At 35.0% G+C, this 26630-nt stretch overlaps 1 protein-coding gene across 5 annotated transcripts in view; it reads left to right on the forward strand.

Moving 5' to 3' along the window:
* The window catches only part of LOC128219814 (serine/threonine-protein phosphatase 2A regulatory subunit B'' subunit beta-like), a 47070-nt gene extending 22737 nt beyond the window's left edge, over positions 1-24333 (forward strand). For 2 of the 5 annotated variants that reach the window (XM_052927865.1, XM_052927866.1), the window contains exons 2-13: positions 1145-1821; positions 6578-6937; positions 7915-8018; positions 10327-10429; positions 11014-11088; positions 12087-12173; positions 12692-12848; positions 14112-14247; positions 14724-14868; positions 15363-15512; positions 16579-16682; positions 21905-24333. In XM_052927865.1, coding sequence (XP_052783825.1) covers positions 1300-1821; positions 6578-6937; positions 7915-8018; positions 10327-10429; positions 11014-11088; positions 12087-12173; positions 12692-12848; positions 14112-14247; positions 14724-14868; positions 15363-15512; positions 16579-16682; positions 21905-22073 — 2112 coding nt within the window. In that variant the 5' untranslated portion in view covers positions 1145-1299 and the 3' untranslated portion in view covers positions 22074-24333. Of the gene's footprint in view, positions 1-1049; positions 1822-6577; positions 6938-7914; positions 8019-10326; positions 10430-11013; positions 11089-12086; positions 12174-12691; positions 12849-14111; positions 14248-14723; positions 14869-15362; positions 15513-16578; positions 16683-21904 lie in introns of those variants that run through there. The other 3 variants (XM_052927867.1, XM_052927868.1, XM_052927864.1) reach the window with 2 other exon arrangements.
* The last annotated feature ends 2297 nt before the right edge of the window (positions 24334-26630 follow it).

The raw sequence follows: 26630 nt of genomic DNA on the forward strand, positions 1-26630 counted from the left end.
TAAATGACTTAAATGGTCTGTTAGTGTACAGGTCAGACTGCTAATTGGCTTTTGTTATGTTTAATGGGAACTTTAATGATCTGCAAGATCTATGTATATTGATTGATTTAGATGTTTTTATTTATTATTATTTTTCACCAAATCATTTTTGTGAGCTTTTTAAATTGCTGTAATATTCTGTATTAGAAAATAAAACATGCATAATCATCTGAATTAATAACTATCCTAACATAACAACAAATATAAAGATTAAAATTGAGGATGTAAATTAGAATTACTATGATTTTACAGGCATATTTATTTCAATCCTGTAAACCTTTGTATGGGAATTTTATTTCAATAAATCAAATCGAGGAACAGTATGGTTTACTTACAGTTGAGTTACGTTGGTATTTTTGTTGTAATTTTAAATGATAAGGGAATGTTACAATGCCCTACAGCATTTTTTGTATGCCGAAGGATTAAAATATTTTACAATGATATACAATGATAAGTTTTAAGCTATGCCAAAGTATGATTAATTGATAATCTGTTGTGTTAATTATGGATTAAATTCCTTGTAATAACTAAGCCTTGATTAATATTAAGTCTGCCATGGCATATTTTATTGATAAGGAGTCAATATGAAACCTATCAGGATAATTTATCAAGAAATAATAATCTTTTCACAACGTTATGCATATTTTCATAAGAAATAGCTGTTGTTTTTTTAGTGACTACTCTGGACTTGGTGTAACATGTGTAACATTAATATGTTCCTTCAAGTTTATTAAAGAATTTTTAATGGATATATGCAGTGTAACAGTATCTCAATTTCTTCTCAGTTGATAATTTGGATTGTTATATGGTATTGAAACATCATTAATTTATTATGTCAAGTATGTTTTGGCGGTTTGCAATGTTCGTATTTCCCTTCTGTGTGGTTTTGGAAAGTTAAGGTCGAGCCGATATCTTCAGTTCATATAAGTAGACTGGTTGAATAAGCTATTATAGTTGAAGTGATACAAGGACTGTTTTCCGATGCATAGTAGCTGTTATGGTATCTAAAATATCTTTAGTTTAATCTTACTGCTCAAGTGTGTTCGTATAATGATCAAATTTGGAATTGTTATATAAATGAATTATTTTTGTTTAAAATTTATAGGCTGTACATTGGTACGGATTTAATAAACATTCAATGATAAAGATAAAATCAATGTCACGAATGAAATTAAAATCAAGGATTTATTAGTGATAACGATGAATTGGATGTTAATTTGACCTCACCAGTGAAAAGTTGAAGTCGGATACAAAATAAACATGCAAATGAGGGAGGAAGTGATTTTCGAATCGCCACCGGTAAAATTGCCGGTGAGCTTCAACAAAAATGGTGTCAAGATGAATAACAATAATCACAATATATATAGAAAAGTGATCAACCACAACAATAACAACCTTGTGAGAATGCAGGATGTTAAATCGCCAAAAACTGGCGCGTGTATAAAATATGTGTGCTCAAAAGTGACGTTGTATTACAATAGTCGGATCGAGCTAAAATGGCGACGTGCGTTACACCACTGTGGAACTTGTGACTATGGGGTCGGGAAAGGGGAGAGTACTCCTTGCGGTGCAATACATTACGGCATGTGTCTGCCAGTGGTAGACAGACTCTCCGTACCACAGAAATCTCCCAAATCCCCGCAGGCAGCTAGCTGGCCCGCTAGTCAGCCGGCTCCTGTGTCAGGGGTCCGACCTGCTGTGTCTAGTCAGTCGAGAGTTGCAGGACAACCACAACAGATTACCTCAGTGCCTTCTAGTCTTTCTTCCAAGATATTCATTCAGGTATTGACAGATGCATTAGTTTTGTCATTCTGATAGTTTCCACTCCAGTTTCCATCCACCCCCAAAATGGTAAATATTTGAACCGTTGGCGTTCTGTTTTCCATCATCCATATCAAATTAAACTTTTGAATGAATAAGCCGGAACTGTTATACTAGTGGTTGGCATAACAGAAATTAAAAAGCTCTGAAATCTATATGAAATTCAGAATTTGAAGCATTTTACAGGTACAGGGCATAGGGACTTGTGCTTATCATCATCATCATCATCATTGTCCTCATCATCATCATCATCATCATCATCATTGTCCTCATCATCATCATCATCATCATCATCATCATCATCATCATCATCATCATCACCAGCATCATCATCATCATCATCAATGTCATCATCATCCTCATCATCATCATCATCACGATCATCATCATCATCATCATCAATGTTATTGTCCTCATCACCATCACCACCACCACCTTCCAATCATCAACATTATCCTCATTTCATAATCATCATCATCATCATCATCATCCTCACCATCATCATCATCATCATCATCATCATCATCATCATCATCATCATCATCATCATCATCATCATCAATATCATCATCATCATCGTTGTGATTGTTGTTCTCTACAAAACCAACATTGTGGTCTCCTGTTCTATAATGCTACATTGCATGTTTTAAACTCACCAGTAAAACCACAAAATACATTTAATAAACATTCATCTTTGTGCTTTAAACATTCATCAGATGTGTCATGATACAAAAACGACATTCATTTGGAAACCTGGAAGAAATTATTACAGATCATGTATCCAGTGCATGGTGTAATGTAACCCTTGTCCCTACTCACTCCTGTTGTGTTGTGAGAGCATTTTATTGTTATATCCAATTGGGCAAAAACAGATTCTTTATTTATTTGGCATGAAATGAGGTATTGTTAAAAGGTGCTTGTACGAAAAATAAATAGAGTTTGTTTGTTGCCTATTTAACACTGTTTAACTATAGTTTGTGCAGGTCATTATAATTTGACAATACTGGGATTTTTAGTTGATTTTAAATTGTTTCTAACCCTATATATAGGCATGATTGTAATGGTATGATTATTTAATATTGTATATCTCAGCTGGCACTAAATGAATGTAAACAGTCTAAAATATTTAATATATTCTAAAAGTTTTAATATATTTAACTATTTCTTTGAAAATGAAAGCCTGCAAAACAAAATGTAATAGAATATTTTCTGCATGTTTCTGTTCCACACAATAATAACCTATCTTGTGACCAAGGTAAATTGCCAATCTTCTCTCAATTGAATTAGACATAATTTTTGGATATTTGAGATCCTTTTAACAAGATTTTCAAACTTCAAATAGTGTTTTTGATCTTGAACTGTTAATCATTATTTCATCTAACGGTATGCATGACAGTATGGCACATCAGTTGAAAATTAAACATAATTACTAAAATCGCTCTGAAAGGATCTAAATGCTACAATTTTGTGGTATTTTTGAAAAGGGTATTTTCCTTGATGTTAAAGAGTTTGCACTGTGAAGTAGGAGTTGATCAAGGGCAGATATGGAAAGCTTATTTTATTTAAGGCCTAAAAAAACAAAAAAATTGGTTCAGGTTAATGATGACAATAACATTTTACATAAAGCCTTATAAAAACACTTTAAAAAAAAAACCTAGCTGCCCTACCTGTTTTTTAAAAGGATGAATTGACCTTACCAAACCAAACCAATTTTATTTTATCTTAAGGAAATGGGTTGAAAATAAAAGAATCTCATTTAGATAATCTATCATACCTTTAAACATATTTTAACAGACAGATTTGTTAAAAAAATGTGTTTCATTTGTTTAAAATTTGGTTGATTTGCCTGAAAAATATTAGATTTGTGTCACAAATACCAGTTTTAATGAAGCTCGTTTGTTTTGCTTGAGGTTAAAATACCTGAATATCTAGCAACTAGTGGACAAGAAGGCTGACGCTACTATGATAATGTACATTTTATAAACTTACCATGCTTATAGTTTAAAAAAAAACTTTTAAGAGGGGGTTCGGAGAGGGGATAGTATTACTGTGTCCGGAGCCTTACAATTTAAAATTAGATACATAAAGTCAGTTAACATTTATGTTTTAAAACATTGAGCTCCATTTTTCACAGAGATCAGGAAAATAAGTCAAAAACTTATATTTCCATATTTGTGATCATTTGCTAAAATGACTGTATAGAAAGGAAGACAGATGTATATGTTACATTACCAAGGCGAGTTTTTTCTTCTTCTGTTAGGTTTAGTGTTTTATAAATTACACCCTTTGGCTCCACAGAAGGTTACGGAATTATACCTTTCAATTAAACTCGAAGGTAAAACTAGGTTTTATTTCAAACATTGTCCTTCCCTGATAAAAATTTCTAGGTCATTTAAATTCCAGAGGCAAATGTAAACAAATAGTTTGTAACCGTTCATGTTAACTTGGTTAATGGTCAGTAAAGTGTACTCCAAATTTAGTGCTGGTTATTCAATAAAAGTTCACGTTTGTTTATTCAATTGACAGGGGACACTTGATTGATGTAACAAAAGTTACATGACATGGTCCCTGTAACGATTTCAGAGTTTACTTTCTCATTTGCACCTTATTGTTACTAAGATAGCTGTATTTGTCTTCAGATAGTTGACATTCAGGGACATGAATACTGACTAATAACCATTTATGACTTCTTAACAAATCGTCCAGACTCCAGACCATTAAATCAGACTGTCATCTCTTTACTGGATCTTTTCTCTTCATGGTCCTCAACAATTTTTTTACTTTAAGTTTGTTTATTTAGTTTTCCATTCACAATTTAGATATCCGGACTCCCATGAGACAGGCAGACATTTTGCATGGCAATAAAGAACAGCAATGTGCATTGTGTTTGGCATGGCATACACACCATTAACATGCTATATAATCATTGATATGTCTAAATGCTGAGACAAAATGGATGTAACATGGAAACAAAAAGTGAAACATCATCAAACATGAATTGTTTGTTAGTGCTTTGGCTCTGTGAATCATCATTAAATGTAATTGTCCTTTCATTCCCTTTATGGTCAGAATATTTGTTTAATGAACATCATTGCCATCATCAACACTATCATCATCATCAACAGCAGCAGCAGCAGCAGCAGGGATATCATCATCATCATCAACAACAACAACAGCAAAATTGTCAGAACCATCATCACCACAACAATCATTGTCAATGTCATCATCGTCATCATCATCGGCATCATAATCATCATCATCATCAGCAGCAGCAGCAACATTATCATCAATCTCATCATCATCAACAACAACAACAACAACATTGTAGTCATCATCAGCACAACCATCATTAGCACAACAATCATTGTCAATTCCAATGTCATCATCAACACCATCATTGTCATCATCATCATCATCATCATCATCATCATCATCGTCATCATCATCATCAACATCATCACCACCATCATCATCACCACCATCATCATCATCATCATCATCATCATCATCATCATCATCATCATCATCATCATCATCATCATCATCATCATCATCATCATCACCACCATCATCATCACCACCATCATCATCATCATCATCATCATCATCATCATCATCATCATCATCATCATCATCATCATCATCATCTACTACATCATATACAACATAACAAAATGCTGTTCCCATAATTATCAGCATGAGCATAATATTTATATTCTTGATACATCTTCACTTCTTTTCTTATTTTGTGTTTTGTGGTGTCTCAAGGAATGTGAAAGGAGAAGGATGAAGTTTACCTTGAGAATTATAGTTCTAAGTTGTGGGCTTTACCCATACAAATGCATACGGAATACATTTATTTAATGTACCTGGTTATTATGAATGGTACATTTTGCTGTTTGAAGGAGAAGTGGCGAATAATTGCATTAACATGAGCCCATTAATTATGTATCCATAATCCGATACACCATTCTCTAATTAGTGGCCATCATTAGGAGAGGGTGTTATTATGTAAAACATAGCCCTGGCTTGTTGTAAAACTGCACACAACAGAAGTACTGTTTTACTTTTGTTACAGAAAAAAACAATTCATTTGTAATTTGGATGATTATTGCACACAGCATCTTTGTTGGCAACAAGACTGGATTTCCATCATCTGGTAGTCTGTTACAATGAAGAATTGTTTGGGTTGATAAGTTTAAAAATCACTTAAAGGCAGTAGTCTGAGTAAGTGAGTCAAGAAGTTTAAAGTTATGTTCTGAATGAGATCCCTTTCCACCATAACCTTGCCAATCAGATGGGCATCAGCCATTATGATCATCATATGCTGTACTCTTAATTGACCATGCAGTCACCTGAGCCAGAATCCATTAAACATCATAACTGAACTCATTTCTTAACTTAGGTCAAACTCCTAAAAAAATCATAGTCAAATTTAACGAAAAATACAAGTGTTTTTAACATTAGTATGTACCATGTATATTACATTTATATAAACAAAAGTATTATAGATATTATTGAGCTATTAAATAAGATATACTTAACATAGGAAAATGACTTAAGTTTAGGAAATGTCAATATCAGGCCTGAGTAGTTATTTCAAGTTGTTTATATGTGTTGGTGGAGGTTTTCCATTTACTGCATTAGATAATGCAACCGCAGGTTCATACATTTACAAGATATAATTCTTATAAAACAATTTTCTCTTTTTTTTCAGACAATCTCAAATGGATCTTCAAACAAGGATTCTTCCAGTGTTCTCAAAGACATTCGTGATAGAGACCTTGAGAAAGAAAACACAGACATCAACATTCAAAATAACCAACTAAATCAAACTTATGACACTTTTTCTACCTCCAATAAGGAGAGTAGTCGGACTAAAAAGAAAGATAACTCTAGGCCTCTTAGTAACAGAACTTCTGTGATACAAAATGCAAATCTACCAAAGTTCCATTTTCCAATGGGTCGTCCCAGTGATAAGGATACGACAGAAGAAGTGCTCTTACGGGTCTCGAAAGAATTCTCAAAGTTTGAGGGAGGGAAAATCTTCAAAAACCAGACGGCAGTTCTTGCAAAGGTACAATAGTATAGTCCTAAATTTAAATTTGTATGTTCAATTTCATTCGAGTTTTAAGTATTTTGTATTATAGTAACAGTAGTCCAGGATAGAGCTGTTTTTTAAATAACTGCAGTGAAAAGGCATTTTTCTGACCGTATCGGTACCATTTTAGGAATCGATTAACATATTCCATGGATAAGATTTTTGTTTGGAACTTTTGGAACTATCCTTTAAAACATTCCAATGTTCATGACAAAAGTTTATTATTTTAGAGTTTCAAAACATCGTGCCATATATTCACATTATTATACATTATTTGTTAATGTATAGCTAAGGGAGGCAAATGCTGCATGGTGTTTGACTGAGTGTAGTACACATTCCGACATCTACACTTCTGAATTGGATGTTGGGTTTGCAAACAAATGGTTATTTGACAATATCATTGATACAACAGGATTTTCTATATAACTGATGTTGGATAATTGATAAAGATTAAATCTTCATTATTTTTTACATCTGGATGTGAAAACTGTTGTTCAGGCAGACCGACTCCATTACAAATTTAGTTAGACTAAGTCAAAATTTACTGGTCAGGACTGTTGGACCAACAGTTTTTGCGATGTCTGTAGAAAAATAAATTTGCTGACCTATTGTCAATGTAGTAATATTGCATGCTTCGTCTTTTATTGCAAAGAAAATGATGTTAAAGGGAGCGTTGCTCAGCCTTGTCTCTTGTTGAATATATACAACCATGTGCTTTTATTTAATGATGAAATATTATTTCTTTAATGGTCAATTGAATGGTTGAATCACAACATGGGTAATGTTTACTGTATCCACATGCTCATCTTAACAAACTTGCTGTGTGCTTCAGGAGTGTGACCTGCCCCTGTTCTAAGTGGCAACTGTTTTAGTGTGGCTCATTGATCAGGGGCTCTCATATTTTACTCCTAAAATTACGATCATTCTAAACAATGTACTAAATGCTGTTTCAGGAGTGTGGCCTGCCCCTGTACTGGAAGTGTCCACTATTTGTGGCGAGTGGCGGGCTCAAGCAAGGCTTCATCACTTTCCCTATGTTCTCAGCCATGTGGAAAAGGTATAGTAATACTTATATGAGCGTGATCAAAACAAATACCTGTAACTATCCTGTTAAAAAATAAAAGTAAAAATCATAATTGGCCATAAAAATCAATAAAAGAGTGCAATTGATGAGTTTTCCATGATCTACATGTGGTTAACTAATCATAAACTTCAAAGCAAAGTTGTGTATAAGGATGCTTTATTTATATGGGATCCTTTCCTGATTGAAGTTTACAATATGGTGTCGAAAACCTGCAGTGATATGAAAATGTGGTTTCCATAATGTTTACAATACATGTATGTTCAGATCAAAAATAGGGATATATTATATACAGAGTTTTTTCTTTACCGGAAATGGGGCCAATTATTCACATATGCATGAAAACATTTTATTTTATTTTTTTAAGAAAACAGGAAATTTCAATACTCTGGAATTATGTGTATTTTACACATGTCATTTTCCTCCATCATGCAATGTTGTAAATTCCTTCCTTAAGATTTGGCAATAAGTAGTGTTATAAGAACCATTTCAACTTCTTGCTCTTTTTCGGAAGGCCCTGGACACTGTTTCAATAAAGATCATAAGGCCTCTAGTTTGTTAAGTTCCAGCCCTAACCCCGATTTTGGCGTAAACCCTGTTTCAGTTAAAGTATCATAAGTATATTAACCACATAGATTCTGCCCATAAATTTACAGAAGTTACGGCCCAAGCATTCACAGCGTTATGAATAAGATCTCTTATTGATACAGGGCCCGGGTCACATTTCCGTAAGGTCAGGAAAAACACTGAAAATATGAAATATGTTTTTGTTAAAAATCATTATATGTGGTCTTCATAATGGCGCATGGATTAAGATCAAACACTTGAAAAATGCTGCTCATGTTGTTAATTCACAACTTACTTGAACTTGAAAACATTTTTATTGGGATGTAATTGCGCAGTTTTCTGGTATGCAGTAAAATACCTGTCCGTGTGAACATCGAAGATCTGTTATAAAAATATTGAGTGTTAGAGGCTGTTTGATTGATGCTTATAATTATATTTCCTGAAAAATCTTTTGGATCCATTCCAATAGTTTAAGGCATTTCATCTGGAAGTCTACCGATATTAATTTGTTTAAAGGATGGTTCCGGTTTATTTAGTGTACTTCACAGCTACCCTTTTTTCACACAAAAATTAATTCACCCTAATGTTTGCAATTTCGCCAAGTAATTGCAAGTCATCTTAGTAGAGGTTATTGTTTATTTTGGGGTCTACAAGAAAATAAATAGTTCAAGTCTGGTGCACTATATTGTTTATGGTAAATAAAACAGTCATCAATATGAAATTGAAGGTAGAATTTTTTTATTTTTTTTAAAAACTGCCATCCAGTTGGTCCAAAATTGTTATAAAAAATTAAAAACAACAAATAGCATTTATGGAGGTAGCTTCAAAATTTGTGCAAAACTGATTTTTTGAAGAAATGTTGAGACAGGGAGATATCTTGCCTACCCATACTGAGAATAACCACCTGCAGCCAATTGAATATAGCTTTGATAATTTATCCACTGGTTATCTTTAGCCTAGCTTGAACATTTAAATGATTTGATTGGATAATAGTAACTATTTAAAAAATAATTGACCAATCAATCAACGCTTTGGTTAACTTTGACTATTTCAAAGAAATTAACCAGTTTTGTACAATTGGCCTAAGAAGTTCAATCCTACATCTGAAGTAATATTATAGTCATCAAGTAAATGATGAAGAGAAAGCTTATTATATGTCATCCAAAAAGTGTACCAGCTAGTAGACAGATGTAATTGAAAGCACCTGAAAGTAGTCTAACCAAAGCATATCGAGTCCCAAGTTTTTGACACTAAGTTGATGGTTTTCATTGCCAAAATTGTCATTTCTCTTTGGCACAAACTGTTAGGAATATTACTTTTCTTGGCACAAACTTTCTGGAAAATTACGTTGTAAACAATGAGGTTTGACTGTCTGTTCCATCCAAGGTTGTTTATGTACTGGATCATGATTTCCTGCAAGTTTGCCAAGATTATGATGGAATAAGTATGTCATATATTGAGTACTAGTACATGAAATATAGAATAGAAGTTTGTTATATATCGGTCAACATATTGGCAGGTCAACATATTGGCAGGTCAACATATTGGCAAGATTATGTCCAAGTCAAAGAATAATTTCATCCAATTGTCTCATTTTGACTTATCCATTGGACGAAAATGGTCAAAATATAAAAAACAACAACAGTTTTTTGGTTTTTCAGTAAACTACATCCTTTTACACAGCAATAATTCTTATACTGAGCCCTTTGTTTTTCAGGATAAACCAGTCATGTCACGACTTGGCGGCCAAGTTTGTGATGTTGATGGCAAAACAGGGGACCAACTACATAGAGGAAGAAGACCTCGTTCCATTCTTACAGGTTTGTACAGACCCACCATTTATTAGGGGTCAATTGTAAAATAAGTAACTTATAAAGACTGGTGGCATGACGGAGGATGCTTTATACTTCTTTTGGTTTTTATCAAAAAAAACGTGTTCAATTATTAGATTGAAACAGGGATGTAGTTTGGCTGCTGGTAATTTCTGTGGACCAATGGCTCTAAGGAGACCCTCCCTCTCCCAAATTAAAAAAATATTGATTAATAAAAAAAGTTGACTGGTTTCTTGTGATTGTTACTTTATTTGTGTCAGTATTGACACTCCAATTTGCTTTAAGGAGAGCCCTCAATGGGGCCTCTAAAAAAGCCAACATTGCATCTGGGCAGGTGAATAACATCCATGATGAAAGTAAGATGTAAGAAGAAGCTCATGTGATCAAACTAGGAGTACTTCCTCATAGCCCTTCAAAGTGGACATCACAAGCATATACAAATATCCATATAAGAATGTGTTGGATGCCCATCCCAGTTATATTATATATGCTGCTGTGTGTGAAGCTGTATGAGTTCAACATATCATAGAAATTCCCTTTATATGTACATGTATTACCCTTTCATGTTTCAGGATGTTGTGGACACACACCCTGGCCTCACCTTCCTACAAGAGGCCCCGGAATTCCACTCCAGATATGTAAATACTGTAAGTACTGCCAACATTTTCATGATGTTTGTTTTTTGTATGACTTACAGACTTGTCTGAAAAACATCAGGTATTGTTGTTGTTGTTGTGTCTGAAAAACATCCAGGTATTGTTGTTGTTGTGTCTGAAAAACATCCAAATATTGTTGTTGTTGTTGTTGTTGTCTCTGTTGGCATTGAGCAAAAAGTTTTATGTTGGCCATGTCTTATAAACCAACTGATACATTTAAAAACTTGGTACACATGTTAACAATAAACTGCTCAAGATCTTCATATGAAACTTGGTACACATTATGACAAATGACAATGTGCATAGTAATCATTATGAAAAGTACTATCACTCTGGCTTTAATATAAGTCAGCTGGAAAATGACATGCAGTATTTGGCATCATATCAAATGCTTTACATGAGCAGAAATGTTTATATAGGGACCCATTAGCTTTAGTGCAAATCACACCATGGGAACCGCAGTTCAATTTAAGTATGACATCATTATGACTATGACACCCATTTCCATTATCCATCAGTGTTTAAAACCTTTGTTAAATTCTATGACTGCGGCGAATTTTTGGTATGTAACATTGTCAAATATTGATACTTTTCTCAAGATACAGAAGAACGTTGTATGTATTTTTCTCACAATTTTGGGAAAGGGAGGAATTAACAATTTTGTATTGAAATGAACGCTAATACTGGAATATATATATACATATAAAATAGACAGAAAAAAAATAGAATGGGAAAAGTTTCTTTAAAAATACAAAAACTCTCCCATACAAGAACTTTAGGGGGTCCAATTATTTTATCAAGACATTATATTGAAAATTGCATTTTCACAATTGGGGAAAAAAGTATATGATTTAGGATTGGGAATGGGGCAGAATATTGGCTCTTAGTTGGGCAGAAAAACAACAATTGTTGTTCAAGAAGAAAACCCATGATATGTAATAATAATATTTCAAACATTTAACTGGCTATTTGATTTATTCTCGTTTCAGGTTATAGCTAGGATACTGTATTGTGTAAATAGGTCATGGACTGGTAGAATCACCATTCAGGAACTTAGAAAGTCAAATTTATTACGAGTAAGTATCTGTGTAATATGCGTTATTAGGTATGTTTACTAACCTTGTTCCCAATCTATGCATCAGACCTAACATTGTTGATATCTAAGGGTATGCTTTTGATAATCCCCTGAATTGGTGTTAATGTTATTGTTAATATCAGAACTTGCCATTGAAATAAGGAATTTCAGTACTATGTAATAATACCTGTACTAAAAATGTACTATCTTAACAATTGACTGCACTGTAATATTGTAAAATTGTTATATTTCTTAAAGAAAAGTATTTTTAAAATCTTATCCCATATTTCCATATTTGAAATGTATGACACTTTTTACCATTGGAATTAAACAGTTAAGGATATTGTTGAATTTAAGGAAATATAAGGTACAATCTTAACTGAAGTTGCTTCTATAATATGGCCCTTGATATTAACATGATATTTGAGTACTACTCATACAAGCACTTCTGTGTCCCAGACTGCAAGTTCTTGGAGATCACTTTGTGTCTCTTGTCTAAGCCGCCATCTTTCTATGCAGGTATTACAATTATTGGAAGAGGAGGATGACATTAACCAGATAAATGAGTATTTCTCCTACGAGCACTTCTACGTCATCTACTGCAAGTTCTGGGAACTAGATAAGGACCATGATCTCTTCATTGATAAGACTGATCTCGCTAGACACAATGAACATGGTACTTGGGTTATTTTGCAGTTCTATAGTTTTTTTGTCATGTTTAAAGTCAAGACTTATATCATTGTTGTGTACACTAAATTACCGAAATACGACGATAATTATCGAAATACACAAGACAGTTATCAAAATATGCCTTATATACATTTTTTTTTACTTCAATATATGTTATAAATACTTTATAACCTCATTTTTTCGGCTCCGATTTTGACATTTTTCCACTGCGTCCTATCTTATATATTAAGGGGTTTAACCCATTTTTTCAACTATTTTTTTGCCTGCGTCCTATCTATGCTAGCGTCCTATACATGATATAATACGGTACAGGCTATTCCATATGACCGTACAACTACCTCCAGGTAACAAAGAAATCCTGTAGGTTAAGGCTCATGTTCATTTTCCAAATTGAAGGTGCCATTCTGGCATAGGTTATAACTGGAATAGCCCTATTTTTTCTCAGTTATATATAGCAAACCTTAAAAAGTATCTTACATAGGCATTTCAAATAGACAGAAAATTTGAGCCTTTCTATAAAATTCTTGCATCAACAAGAATACCGTATATGAAATGTTAGTCAGTAAATGCCAATTTACTAATAATATCTGTCATGTGTTCCCGTTCCGGATAGAAAAATCCGACTTGAGGGCACCTGCGTTGCCAGGTAACGAGGCTTGCCGAGTTACCGGCTTCGCAGCGTGCCCTCAAGTCGGATTTTTCTATCCGGAACGTACACACATGATAGATATTTTTTCTAGCATACATTAAATTACATTTTTTGTGAACAAAATACATAAACAAGCGCATTTTTGTACATATCACCAAAAAGCGCGTGCGATGATGTTTACTGACGTCATGACGCGCAGTAATTTGTATTCACTGCATACGTCAATAAGTTCCTTCGACATCACGTCTTTTAAAGGTTGTTTTGTTTTTTAAATTTTATTTTAGTAAAGTTAATGTTAATGGAACGCATCTATTTAAATCTCAAAATTATGATTACATAAAGTGAATTATAAAAGGAATTGAAATTATTACGTCACAGCGCGTGACTCATCTGGCCTGGGGGGATGCCAGATGGAGATTTCCAGCACAGCTGAATTCACCGAAAATGCCTATCCGGTGTGCTAGAATGACAAATAGAGGATACTTGATAGTGACCACCTTGCAAAAGTTAATGATATGCTAAGATGGATCATAAGCATATGTGCTTGAGACCTTTCTATTTCATATATATAATATATAACGTCTAATGTTTATATTGCAGCCATATCTACGCGGATGCTAGACCGGATATTTTCCGGAGCGGTTACCCGAGGGAAAACTTTTGAAGAAGGCAAGATGAGCTATCCTGAGTTTGTCTGGTTTCTGCTTTCTGAGGAAGACAAGAAACATCCTACAAGGTAAACACATTGTCCCTTTTATGCTATGACAGTCAGAGGTCTTAAGTCTTTGTTAACACCGGAACTTTAAACTTGTCATGAAGTCAGTTATTTTAAAGTCAAGAATTTTCTAGAACACACATTCTCAGTTCAGTTTCTTAATGCTTTGATAAATTTATAAATATACTGTAGCAACATGTTAATCTTTAAGAACCAAGTGCAGATTGCTTTTTCCAAATAAAGATTGAGATGATTATATCGCCAATCAGAGATAAATTATTAAATAGTTAATATGTACATTTGCAGTGTGGAATACTGGTTTCGGTGTTTTGACTTTGATGGGGATGGCTTTATCTCTATGTATGAGATGAAATATTTACATGTTGTGTACATTTGCAGTGTGGAATACTGGTTTTGGTTTATGGACATTGATGGATATCATATAGCTTTATTTCTATGTACGAGATGATATATTTAATTGTAATGTACATTTACAGTGTTGAATACTGGTTTCGGTGTATGGACATTGATGGGGATGGCTTTATCTCTATGTACGAGATGGAGTATTTCTACGAGGAACAAATGCAAAAGATGGAGGCCCTTGGCATCGAACGACTGCCCTTTGAGGACTGCCTCTGTCAGGTATGGACAGCTTAAAGAAATGGAGCTTAGGGAATATGTTTATGCCACAAAGCGTGGTATATAGTTATCACAGTTAACTATGTTTCGTCCCTGTCTGTTACAACCTCGTCTCAGGAATAATTTGTTAATTATTGTCAAGGTCACACTTGGAGGTAAATGTTAAACAATATGGATTTCATAACAATAACTTGTGTCTCAACCATAAGTTTTTGAACATTAATGGTAACTCAATTAAACTTCAAAGACCTGTAAAGCACCATGGGAAGGTGTGTAAGACATGAAATGTGTTCTCTTATGTCAAAGGCTAAGGTCACACTTGAAGGTCAATGTTTAAGAACATGGATTGCATACCAATACTTTGTATCTGAGACATAAGTTTTAAATATTAAAAAATTTAAAAAAAATAAAGATATGTAACAGAATCATTTTGTTAATTTTACAGACTTAACATGTATCAAAGTATCAACCTTTCAACCCGTTCTCTTCCATTTCAGATGTTAGACCTAGTCCAGCCAATGAGGCTTAATGCGATTTCACTGAGTGATCTGAAACGATGCAAAATGACAAACATTTTCTTCGACACCTTCATGAACCTTGACAAATTCCTTGAGAACGAGCAACGAGATCCTTTCGCAAACCTACGGGTAAGAACTAATTAAATTATGATCAAGGATTGATAACTTTTTTGCATGCACATCAGCAAATTCATGAAGAACGCTAGTGCGGGGGAAATTTACATGCATGCTCTCAGAAGCTAATACAGCATAACATGTGGAAAAAATGTGTCTACTCCTTATACTTACATTTTAAATCATGAATAAAAAATATGGAGTCTTCTGCAACTGATTAATTATTGTTCAAGAAGGATATTAACAATATATTATGTTTATTATTGTATCATCAAATATGAGTTTTACGACGTCTGGCTAATCCAGAGCGGAAGACTGATGCCAATAATGATTTAATAACCTGGTTTCTGTATACAAAAGACTAGGAAATTGGAACTTTACCTTGATTCCAAATGAACATTTGTCTGATTCTGTTGTGTTAAATTTAATTTGCTTGAGTAAATTCTGTTTCATATATGTGTAATAATAAGGTTTTTAGTACTGCGTATAGATCCAAGAGCTGTATTAAATTGAGAGGATTTTTGTGAACTCAGAATTTCACAAGGCACTAGAGTGGAATATAACCTCAATCAAAATGCATTACCCCCTTAAGACATACATTACTGAGTGAAATCACTGAAGAGACACATTATAACATAATAATTTACACAATGGTGATGCACTGTTTGGTTTTTTTGTTATGAAATATTACTTCAAACATATTTATTTTTTACATTGATTGTGGAACAATTTATTTCAACATTATAATAATATTAATCACTCTTGTTGGCACGATTTTACGCAAAAGTGTTGTCTTGTGTTCTTGGGGAACCTGGAGTACGCGAAGGAAACCCACTTGTCTGGCTTGGTGACCACAAACCTAACTAACATTTGCCCGGACCAAGAATCAAACCTGGGTTGCCTAGGTGAGAAGGGAGTGCGCTTACCACTGCACTAACCAAACAACCCTCTCACGCAATATTTGTTGCTATGACCTTGAATGTGGAATATGGCAATATTGCACTATTTTGGGACATGCATTTCTTGCAAATTTATTATGCAATTGTAATAATAGATTTTTTCATTATATTTTTACAAACAGGATCTTGAAAATGATGCTCCAGAGCCGACAGACTGGGAGAAATACGCAGCTGAGGAATATGAGATCCTTGTGGCAGAGGAGGGCGCAAACGATCAGGAAGAAATGTATGTTGTTAAAGATGGTTAGGGTGTAATTTTGGCTTGCTCACCATATTTAAATTTGTAGGCTATATATATTCAAGGCTCACAAAGTTGCACTGCATTTTTTTTCCATTCATTATTTTGACAAATTGATAAGCTAATTTTTGTTCTGCTTGGAACTCACAATTATTAAAATTTTAATCATTGACTAATAACTTTATTTTATTTTATAGTTTTTGATATTATTTCACTAAATGCTTTTCAGTTAACATCATATAACGGCATTGTTGATCAAATCATTTTTCATAAGCATTCAGATTTCACATGACTGTACTAGCATAATTAAATATAACTCTTTATATATATGTTTCCTATTATCCCATATTGAACACTGGCAGTGCTTAACCGATTTATATTCACATTAATGCAGCCTGGATTACTGGGATACATGATGGTAAAAAGGACTTAAATCCCCTATAGATCCCTGATTGTTGTTTGACATCCATCATTTATAACAAACCCATGTTCATTAAAACATCTGAAATCCCTTCATTCCCCGTCAGTTCGATCTCCTGTCTTCTATTTCTATTCCTGTGTGATATCTTTGTACAACGAAACACTATATATAGGTGTCTGTGCCTCTCCCAAGACATCCTTAGTTTGATGCTTCCCAGATGGACTTGTTCAAGGCCCCTCTCAAAATGGACACCAGTACTGGTTCCCAGAGGCACTTTTACATAACCTCTCCAAATGGACATCAGTACTGGTTCCAAGCTGCACTTTATCATGGCCTCTCTTAATAGACACCATTACTGGTTATCAGATGCACTTTCTCATGGCCTCTTAAAATGGACACAAGTATTAGTTCCCAGAGGCACTTTTACATAACCTCTCCAAATGGACACCAGTACTGGTTCTCAGAGGCACTTTTACATAACCTCTCCAAATGGACATCAGTACTGGTTCCAAGCTGCACTTTATCATGGCCTCTCTTAATAGACACCATTACTGGTTATCAGATGCACTTTCTCATGGCCTCTTAAAATGGACACAAGTATTAGTTCCTGGATGCTCTTTCTCATGGCCTTTCAAAATGAGACCAGTACCAGTCATCACAATCAGATTGTTAGATGAGCAAGCCTTTATCCGTCTACTAGTGCTTGCCACCTTCAAATTTAAACAAGCCTTGCTATATAAAATCAAAATTTAAGCAAGCCTGGATAGCCATTTACCAGTACATGTCCAATGTTGCCTTCTAGTTCTATTATCTTGATGTTTACAGCCTTGAACAGACACTGTATTGTCACGAGGTAGTCGGCCCATATTCACTTTCTTCGAGTGTTCGAGTTTAAGACTTGCACTCAGAAATATAATTTTTATAATGTATTAAAAAGCAGTTTTTGTCTGTTCTTAGGGGTATTTTATTTGTAATTAATGATAAAACCTCTTATTCAAATTTAACCTTCATTGCTGTAGTAGTTATAGCAACTTAACATTAAAAAACAAGATATGCACTTTTGAGCTTGAGTCTAAAAACTCAGTGAATATGAGGCCCTTTTCATGCTGTTCTTTGATAAATTGTTTCTGTCACACGTTTGCATTTCCATTAAACATCCAGGTTACTCCTGTTACCGTTTTCTGCCTTCTGTTCTTCCCAGTTAACATCTCATGTAGTAATTGCACAGTTTTGTAGATTCATGATTTTACTGGTTGCACACTCATTGAAAGTTTTGTTTAGTTTAAACATTATGTATTTTTATTGTGAAGAAAGTTATGATAACTTATACTAAGTCACTCTCGTTGCCATGATGTTACGTGAGAGTGTGGTCTTGTGTTGTTGGGGAAATCAGAGTACCGGGAGAAAACCAACTTGTTCGAATTGGTGACCACAAACCAAACTCACATGTGCTCAGGCTGAGAGTCCAACCCAGGTCTCCCTGGTGAGAATCGAGTGCTCTAACCACTATTTGCTAACTGGATAACTTTAGTTTCAACAGTGTCTCTAAAACATTCAGGGTCAGAGAAGTCTAGTGGTATAACTCCAGAGGTTGTCGGTTTCTTCCCAGGTGTACTTTCTCATGGCCTCTCAAAAAGAACATAGTACTGGTTTCTACCCAGGAAACAGACTCGAGACTGATTTGTATCAGCTTTCAGCTGTCAACACAATAAAGCTATTTAAAATGAATGAGTATAATTTATATTTACCAAAGACTAGAATCTACTCAAAATGTCAGTATGTACAGTCTAAATGGTCATGTTGTATCTTCTTTTATACTTGTTCATGTTCTTCCTTAATTTCAAAAAAATCAGTTGAATGCTTTCTTTCTTCATCAGGCAGATTGATTCAGTATATATCTGCCAACACTAAATGTGTCCTTGATTGACATTTGAAGCGGACATAAGATGATATGCTATTAAAATTGAATTTATTGTAAATGTGTCAACATTTTTTTTATATACCTTGAAAACAACAGTTTTATACAAGTTTATATTATAGAAATGTTAGAATTATGTATGCCTGTCAAGCTTTATTATATAGGCCTGTCATGCTTTATACATTGTGTGCAATAGGGAGTTATCTGCTATTATCCATTTTGTACGATTTCAAGAGGCCTTGAATTGCTGGGATTTTTAAGAGTACCGTAAATGACTGGTTATAAGATGCACTTTTTTCCCTCAGATTTAGATGTAAAAAAATATCACTTTATTATGCCCCCCTTCGAAGAAGAGGGGTATATTGCTTTGCACAGGCATGTCGGTATGTCGGTCGGTCGGTCGGTCCGTCGGTAGACCAAAGCTTGTCCAAGTGATAACTCAACAATTACTGGACGTATGGTCATCAAACTTCACATGAAGGTTGGGCCTGACCAGTAGATGACCCCTATTGATTTTGGGGGTCAAAGGTCAAGGTCACAGTGACCTTTAATGGTAAAATAATTTTAAAGCTTGTCCGTGTGATAACTCAACAATGCCTGCACCCATGGTCCTCAAACTTGACATGGAGGTTGGGCCTGACCAGTAGATGACCCCTATTGTTTTGGGGGGTCATCAGGCCAAAGGTCAAGGTCACAGTGACCTTGAATGGTAAAAGGTTGTCCGAGTGATAACTTGACAATGCCTGCACCCATGGCCCTCAAACTTGACTTGGAGGTTGGGCCTGACCAGTAGCTGACCCCTATTGTTTTTGGGGCTCATCAGGTCAAAGGTCAAGTTCACAGTGACCTTGAATGGTAAAAGGTTGACCGAGTGATAACTCAACAATGCTGTTACCCATGGCCCTCATAATTGAATTGGAGGTTGGGCCTGACCAGTAGATGACCCCTATTGTTTTTGGTGTCATCGGGCCAAAGGTCAAGGTCACAGTGACTTTGAATGGTAAAAGGTTGTCCGAGTGATAATTCGACAATGCCTGCACCCATGGCCCTCATAATTGAATTGGAGGTTGGGCCTGACCAGTAGATGACCCCTATTGTTTTGGGGGGTCATCAGGCCAAAGGTCAAGGTCACAGTGACCTTGAATGGTAAAAGGTTGTCCGAGTGATAACTTGACAATGCCTGCACCCATGGCCCTAAAACTTGACTTGGAGGTTGGGCCTGACCAGTAGCTGACCCCTATTGTTTTTGGGGCTCATCAGGTCAAAGGTCAAGTTCACAGTGACCTTGAATGGTAAAAGGTTGACCGAGTGATAACTCAACAATGCCGGCACCCATGGCCCTCATAATTGAATTGGAGGTTGGGCCTGACCAGTAGATGACCCCTATTGTTTTTGGTGTCATCTGGCCAAAGGTCAAGGTCACATTTACCTGGAATGGTAAAAGGTTGTCCAAGTGATAACTCGACAATGCCTGCACCCATGGCCCTCAAACTTGACTTGGTCATTGGGCTAAAGGTCAAGGTCACAGTGACCTGGAATGGTAAAAGGTTATCAGAGTGATAACTCGACAATGCCTGCACCCATGGCCCTCAAACTTGACTTGGAGGTTGGGCCTGGCCAGAAGATGGTCCCTATTGATTTTAGGGGTCATTGGGCCAAAGGTCAAGGTCACAGTGACCTTGAATGATAAAAGGTTGTCCGAGTGATAACTCAACAATGCCTGCACCCATGGCCCTCAAACTTGACATGGAGGTTGGGCCTGACCAGTAGATGACCCGTATTGATTTTAGGGGTCAAAGGTCAAGGTCACAGTGACCTTGAAAGTGAACTCGACAATTCCTGGACCTATGGTCCTCAAACTTGACATGAAGGTTGGGCCTGCCCAGTAGATGACCCCTATCGACTTTGGGGGTCATCAGGCCAAGGTCAATGTCACAGTAACCTTTAACACAAAAAAGTTAACAAATCTTCTCCCACTGATATCTCAACAATGCCTGAACCTATGATCATTAAACTTGACATGGATGTTAAGCCTGACCAGTAGATCACCCTTATTGATTTTAGGATTCATAGAGCCAAAGGTCAAGGTCACAGTGATCTTGAATGGTAAAAGGTTGTCCGAATGATAACTCAACAATGCTAGAACCCATGGCCTTCAAACTTGACTTGGAGTTGCATCTGACTTGTAGATGACCCCTTATGATTTAAGGGGTCATTGGGTTAAAGGTCAAGGTCACAGTGACCTTGAATGAAAAAAACTTGTCTGTGTGATAACTTGACAATGCCTGCACCCATGGCCCTCGAACTTGACATTTAGGTTTCTGGTGACCAGCTGATGACTCTGGATTTTGAGTTAATAGAGTCAAAGGTCATAACACACTCTATCCTCACACTTTAATGGTCATAATCTTAAAACTGCCTTAACGGCAACAAATCAGCTGTCATTTCGGTCCATGCATATTTCATTCAATTGTCCATATAATCCTGACAACATGGCGCTCAGGGGGGGGCATAATGCTTGACAAACATCTCTTGTTAACTACTGGTACATGCATATTGCTAATGATTTTGTGTTGACTGCAAAACATAACAGACACATAAAGATTTTGAGGTCAAAGGTCAAGATCAAGGTGACCTTAATTAGGAAAATGATGCTACCGAAAGGCTACATACAAGATTTGCTGAATTCTGGTTGTCATAGGTACATGTATATTAAAATAGAAATTTCGGACACTTCAGAAACTGAATGCTTGTTCTCATACAAAGGGGGCGCACTGTAATCTTCAATGTGTGTTGAAAATTACCATGGTTATTGCGCATTATATTTATGCTTAAATCAATAGAAATGACATATTTATTGTATTATTGCAGACACTATGAGGATGACTTTGAGCCTGACGAGGATGACCTTGAAGGAGGTTTGTCCTTGGGAGGGTCGGGGGAGCCACGCCCACAAGATCCGATTGGTCGAGGAGTCAAGAAACCAGCGGCCACCACTGATGACATATACGACTTCAGTAATACTGGATCCACTTACTGAGTTCTTCAGCAGATTGATTTAGTTTTGGAAAAAAACGGATGGACAATATGATGTGTATACTTTATATACCATATTCTGTCTCATCTTGTAAAATGGTTCAGTGAACAGATTTTCGTTGATTATAATAAGGGATTGGATCTACCAAGTGATTTATATTAAATCTGAAAATGAAGCTTCTAGTATAAATTCATATAAACTGGGGCAGAGAGGAAAGAGGTAGCTGTCACACACCATTCAAAACCAGGGGTCTTATTTATAAAGCATCTTAAGTCATTTTCTTACCTAAGTCGATTTTTTAAATTTTCCATGGTCAAATTAAAAGAAATGTTCAAGACTCTAGAAAATAGTGTATTTTGGAAAATCTTTATTTTTTATTTCGGATGACTTATGTTACTAAAATTAGAAAGTGACTTTAGAAGTTTTGTTTTACCCCAGGGCAGGTATTCATAAAACATCTTAAGTCATTTCTTAACATAAGTCCATTTCCTATAATATTCATAGTCAAACTTAAAGAAAAGTATTCTAAACTTAAAAGTATCTCTATTACATACCATTAATGAACATGAAAGCATTTTTAGATATTATTAAGTTATAATATCATGCGCCCAATGCAATACATGGGAAAATGTAAGGAAATGACTGAAGATGTTTTATGAATGTGGGCCAAGTAATGACTGACAAAGTTTCCAGTGAGTTGAATAATACGCAGTAAGACATGGCATCTGTATTAAATATAACTAGAGGCGTGTACTTTATTATCATTTTATGCATATATCTGTTTATTTTAATTGGTTACTTAATGAAGACTGTATAGCCCTGTAACGCATTTTTTTAAAATAGATGTATGAAGTTTTTCCTTGCCAAAAACTACCCGGTAGGTGTTAGTCACAGTGACCTTGTTCAAGTTTTTGTTAACTGTTGTGTTAGAGGCTGAGTGTTTGCATCAGCAGTTCTTGTTTTATAAATAGATGTTAGCCTTGTTTAAGATGAAGAAAAACACTGTATGCAGATGTGTAAAACTTCTATAAACAAGATCGGTAATAGTAAAGGGTGGGCAAAAAATGAGGAAAAAAAGTGTACGATAAATATGCAAGAAACACTACTTGATGGACATTCTGATGTTAGTTGAGACATTGTTCAAATATTATGGAATCATGTTGATAATGTATATAGTTTTCACTATGTAAATGAATCTTCAATGTATTTATTTATTTTGTAAATAGACCTACTTTTTATCTGTGATTTTATTTTGTTGTATTATCATTGTTAAGTCAGTTCTACATCGTTTGTTTTAAGAACATTGTTAATGTCATGAGATTTTTTTGGTCAATATTTTAGCAAATTTTCATTATTTCTTTTACTACTTAAAAAAAGGGTTAAATGTTCACTTAACCTGTTATATGAAGTTAGTGTTAAAAGTACACTTACAGCATTTCAACAAATATTTGAATTAAAATTATGATCATATTTGAAATCTCATGAAAGAAATGTTTAGGAAATACATCTTCAGAAAAAAACTGTGAATGATATAGTCATGTAGATGAGATCATTTCTATTCATGAAAACTTGTCATATAAAAAACTAAAAACATTTCCATTTAGATACAAAGTAGTCATTGACAGTTGTGTTCAAACATTATATCACTACTTCCCACATACCATAAAACTTTGAGGTTGCGAAACACTATGTTTATACATGTACAGGTAGCTACTCATGCAAATAGAAGTGGCAGTTGGCCTTCACAATTAAGAAAAATTACTTTCCCTGTGATTTTGTAGATATAATTTCCGTTCACGTTGTACCTGTATGACGCAGATTACAATTTTTATGTGATATCATTTCCGCTCACCCCATACCTGTATGATGCAGGTCACAATCTGTATGTGTCCTTCACACAGTACTGAGTACACTTCTACAAAGTACACATACCTTCATGGCATTGCACTCAAAAAGGTTCACAAAAACAAGTGCAAGCATAGCGTTTCTCAACCTCTTGAATCTTCAAGAAAATGCTTTATAAATCTCACAAATAAACTCATTTACTTTAAAAATTTACTTAATTTAAAATCATTGAATTGTTCCTTAAATGAAAAAATAAATATTTTGAAGGCTGTTTGATAACAGAGGTTACATTACGGCAGCTGAAGGTCAATACTTTTTGGGGGAAATCAATATTTATGACTTGTATGTATTTTAAAATTCACTTATTGGCTCTGATTGTGTAGTTTTACATGAATGAAAAAATAAATGCTTGAAATCACAGGTTGTTACTTTATTTGAATATATCTGTGCAGACCCCCCCCCCCACACACACACCTTTCCCGATTTTGACCTTAAAATGGAACAGATATAGTGCACATTGTATAACTTCGGGCTAAGCACACAATGGACGTATCTCTTATGTTTATAAGTTCAGCAAAGGACTCACACAATTGCAGGCTTACCAACCCTGAGAAAGGTCCTAATGCAACCAAGATCCTACAAAACTGGAACATTGGGTCAGTTGTTAAAAACTTTGTTAAAGTTCACAACATTGTTTGTCTCATCATTGTTAACATTTAAATCGCTACTTCTGTGGAAATATAATGGTTACAATTGTGTATTTCGAACAAGATTTGAGAGAGCTATTTCAGCTGCATTAGTTAATATATCAATATGTGAGCACATCAATGATATTTTACATTTAACAGAAGACAATGATGTTGTTTGTCATTTTGTATACTTTAACAATTTGCTTTGCTGAACAATCAGCCCATTGTTTCCTTATTTGGAGTTTTGTAAGGGTAGCTCCCTTTAGTACAAACTACAATGCTTATAGCTGCTAACCAGAAACTGGACGTGGAATTGTGTATAGTGTTATTTGCAAGTTACCAAACCTGGGTCTTTGGGTGATGTGAAATTTTGGCCCATGATCAGTTTTCTTGCTAGGGCACTTGTATCAGAGATGATCATCTCTCTCTTTACAGCTGATTTCCTTGTTTTGCCTTGAAATTAGTTGAAAGTTGTAAAATCAGGTTTCATACAACCAGACAGGCAAAAAAATCGTGGAGTTTTCAAGGAGATTTTAAGGACCTTTAATCGATTTTCAAGGACTATCTCAAATGATAAATAACAACACATATTCAAAGACAATCATTAATAGCAAGCTATGAAAATAACACATGTGTGACTTAATAACCTGTGGAAAATTAAATTGTCATTTAAGGATTTCTGACTTTCTAGGGAATTTCAGGGCATACTTGCTCATCTATTTGATGTCAGTAACTTTTAAGCAATTTTTACACGCAGCTTTATGTTTATTTTGTGTCAAGCAGTCATTGAAGAATAGGCAAAACACTCTGTTAAAAAAATACAAGTAACTCGCAGCAAAAACGAAACTGGAAACAGAGTTGACTGGACTGGTGGATCAATGTAAATCTGCCACAGCAGTCTAAAACCTGTACTGTACCACTTCTGTCACACACACACATGCCAACAGAAAGTAATGGCAGAGAGTCACTAGCACAACATCCATTAAGACAAATATTTTTTTGTAAAGATGGACATTTGTATTACGGACACTCCATTAAGAGCAGATAAAGGAAATTCAAGGACTATTTCTGAAAATACAGGCTTTTCTCAAACAGTTGTTAAGGTAAAATACAAATTCAAGTATTTTTAAGCAGTTTTTTTGCAAATTAAAGGACTTCTAATTCAATAGCCTGACATTCAAGTGGCTGCTTACCCTGTTGTTGTGGTCTGTGCAAAAATGGTAAGTTCTAACAAAGGCATAGGGTATTCCTTTATTTTACTCGTTTCCACTTTCAACAATAATGTGTTTTGTCACCCCTGATGTATCATATTTCACATGCAAAAGATTAGAAAGAACATACCATTTAGCGACTTTTTGTTTTGGTGGCAACTCATTGTATTAAAATCCATAGTCCCTGGTTTATAATATCATCTCTACAGCATTGAGAAAACAGTTATTGTGGTCTTATCACGTTTAATGACTTTTCTGGTGAATTAAAAAACAAGAGGCCCAAAAGTGCCTATGCTCTACTGGCATGGCTCTTGTGGTCATTTTCAATCCAGAGCATGTACGGAGTACTGTGAAATCATTAATGTTCGTGGTTTTCGTGGGTTGGGTGATCCACGAATTCAAGATCCCACGAAATATTGACCCTTTATTCCCTTTTCAATTGCCATGTTATGTACATACTCTAGTTTATTCGTTACAGAGGCCGCAGTACATGTGAATAAATATTGAAATGAGATGATATTCAAAAGTAATTGAATTTGTAAACATCAGCTATCTTTCGGGATCGTTTTCTCAAATATACGGACCTTCTCGGTGTTTTCACAGTTTGCAAAATTCTTAATTGGCATTCAATGGCTTCGTCTATCTGTATTAAGGGTCAGGGAACATCTTCTTTTATGACCTTAATTTCCAATTAAATCGATAATTGACATGGATATATGCACTAATTGGCATGTCGTACCACTTTAGCGAGTGTCATAAACCAAGTGACGTAGACAACGGAAATCATGGGCCAGCGCGTGCAATGCAGTCGATCT

Source organism: Mya arenaria, chromosome 15 (genome assembly GCF_026914265.1).
Source record: "Mya arenaria isolate MELC-2E11 chromosome 15, ASM2691426v1".
Taxonomy (NCBI): domain Eukaryota; kingdom Metazoa; phylum Mollusca; class Bivalvia; order Myida; family Myidae; genus Mya; species Mya arenaria.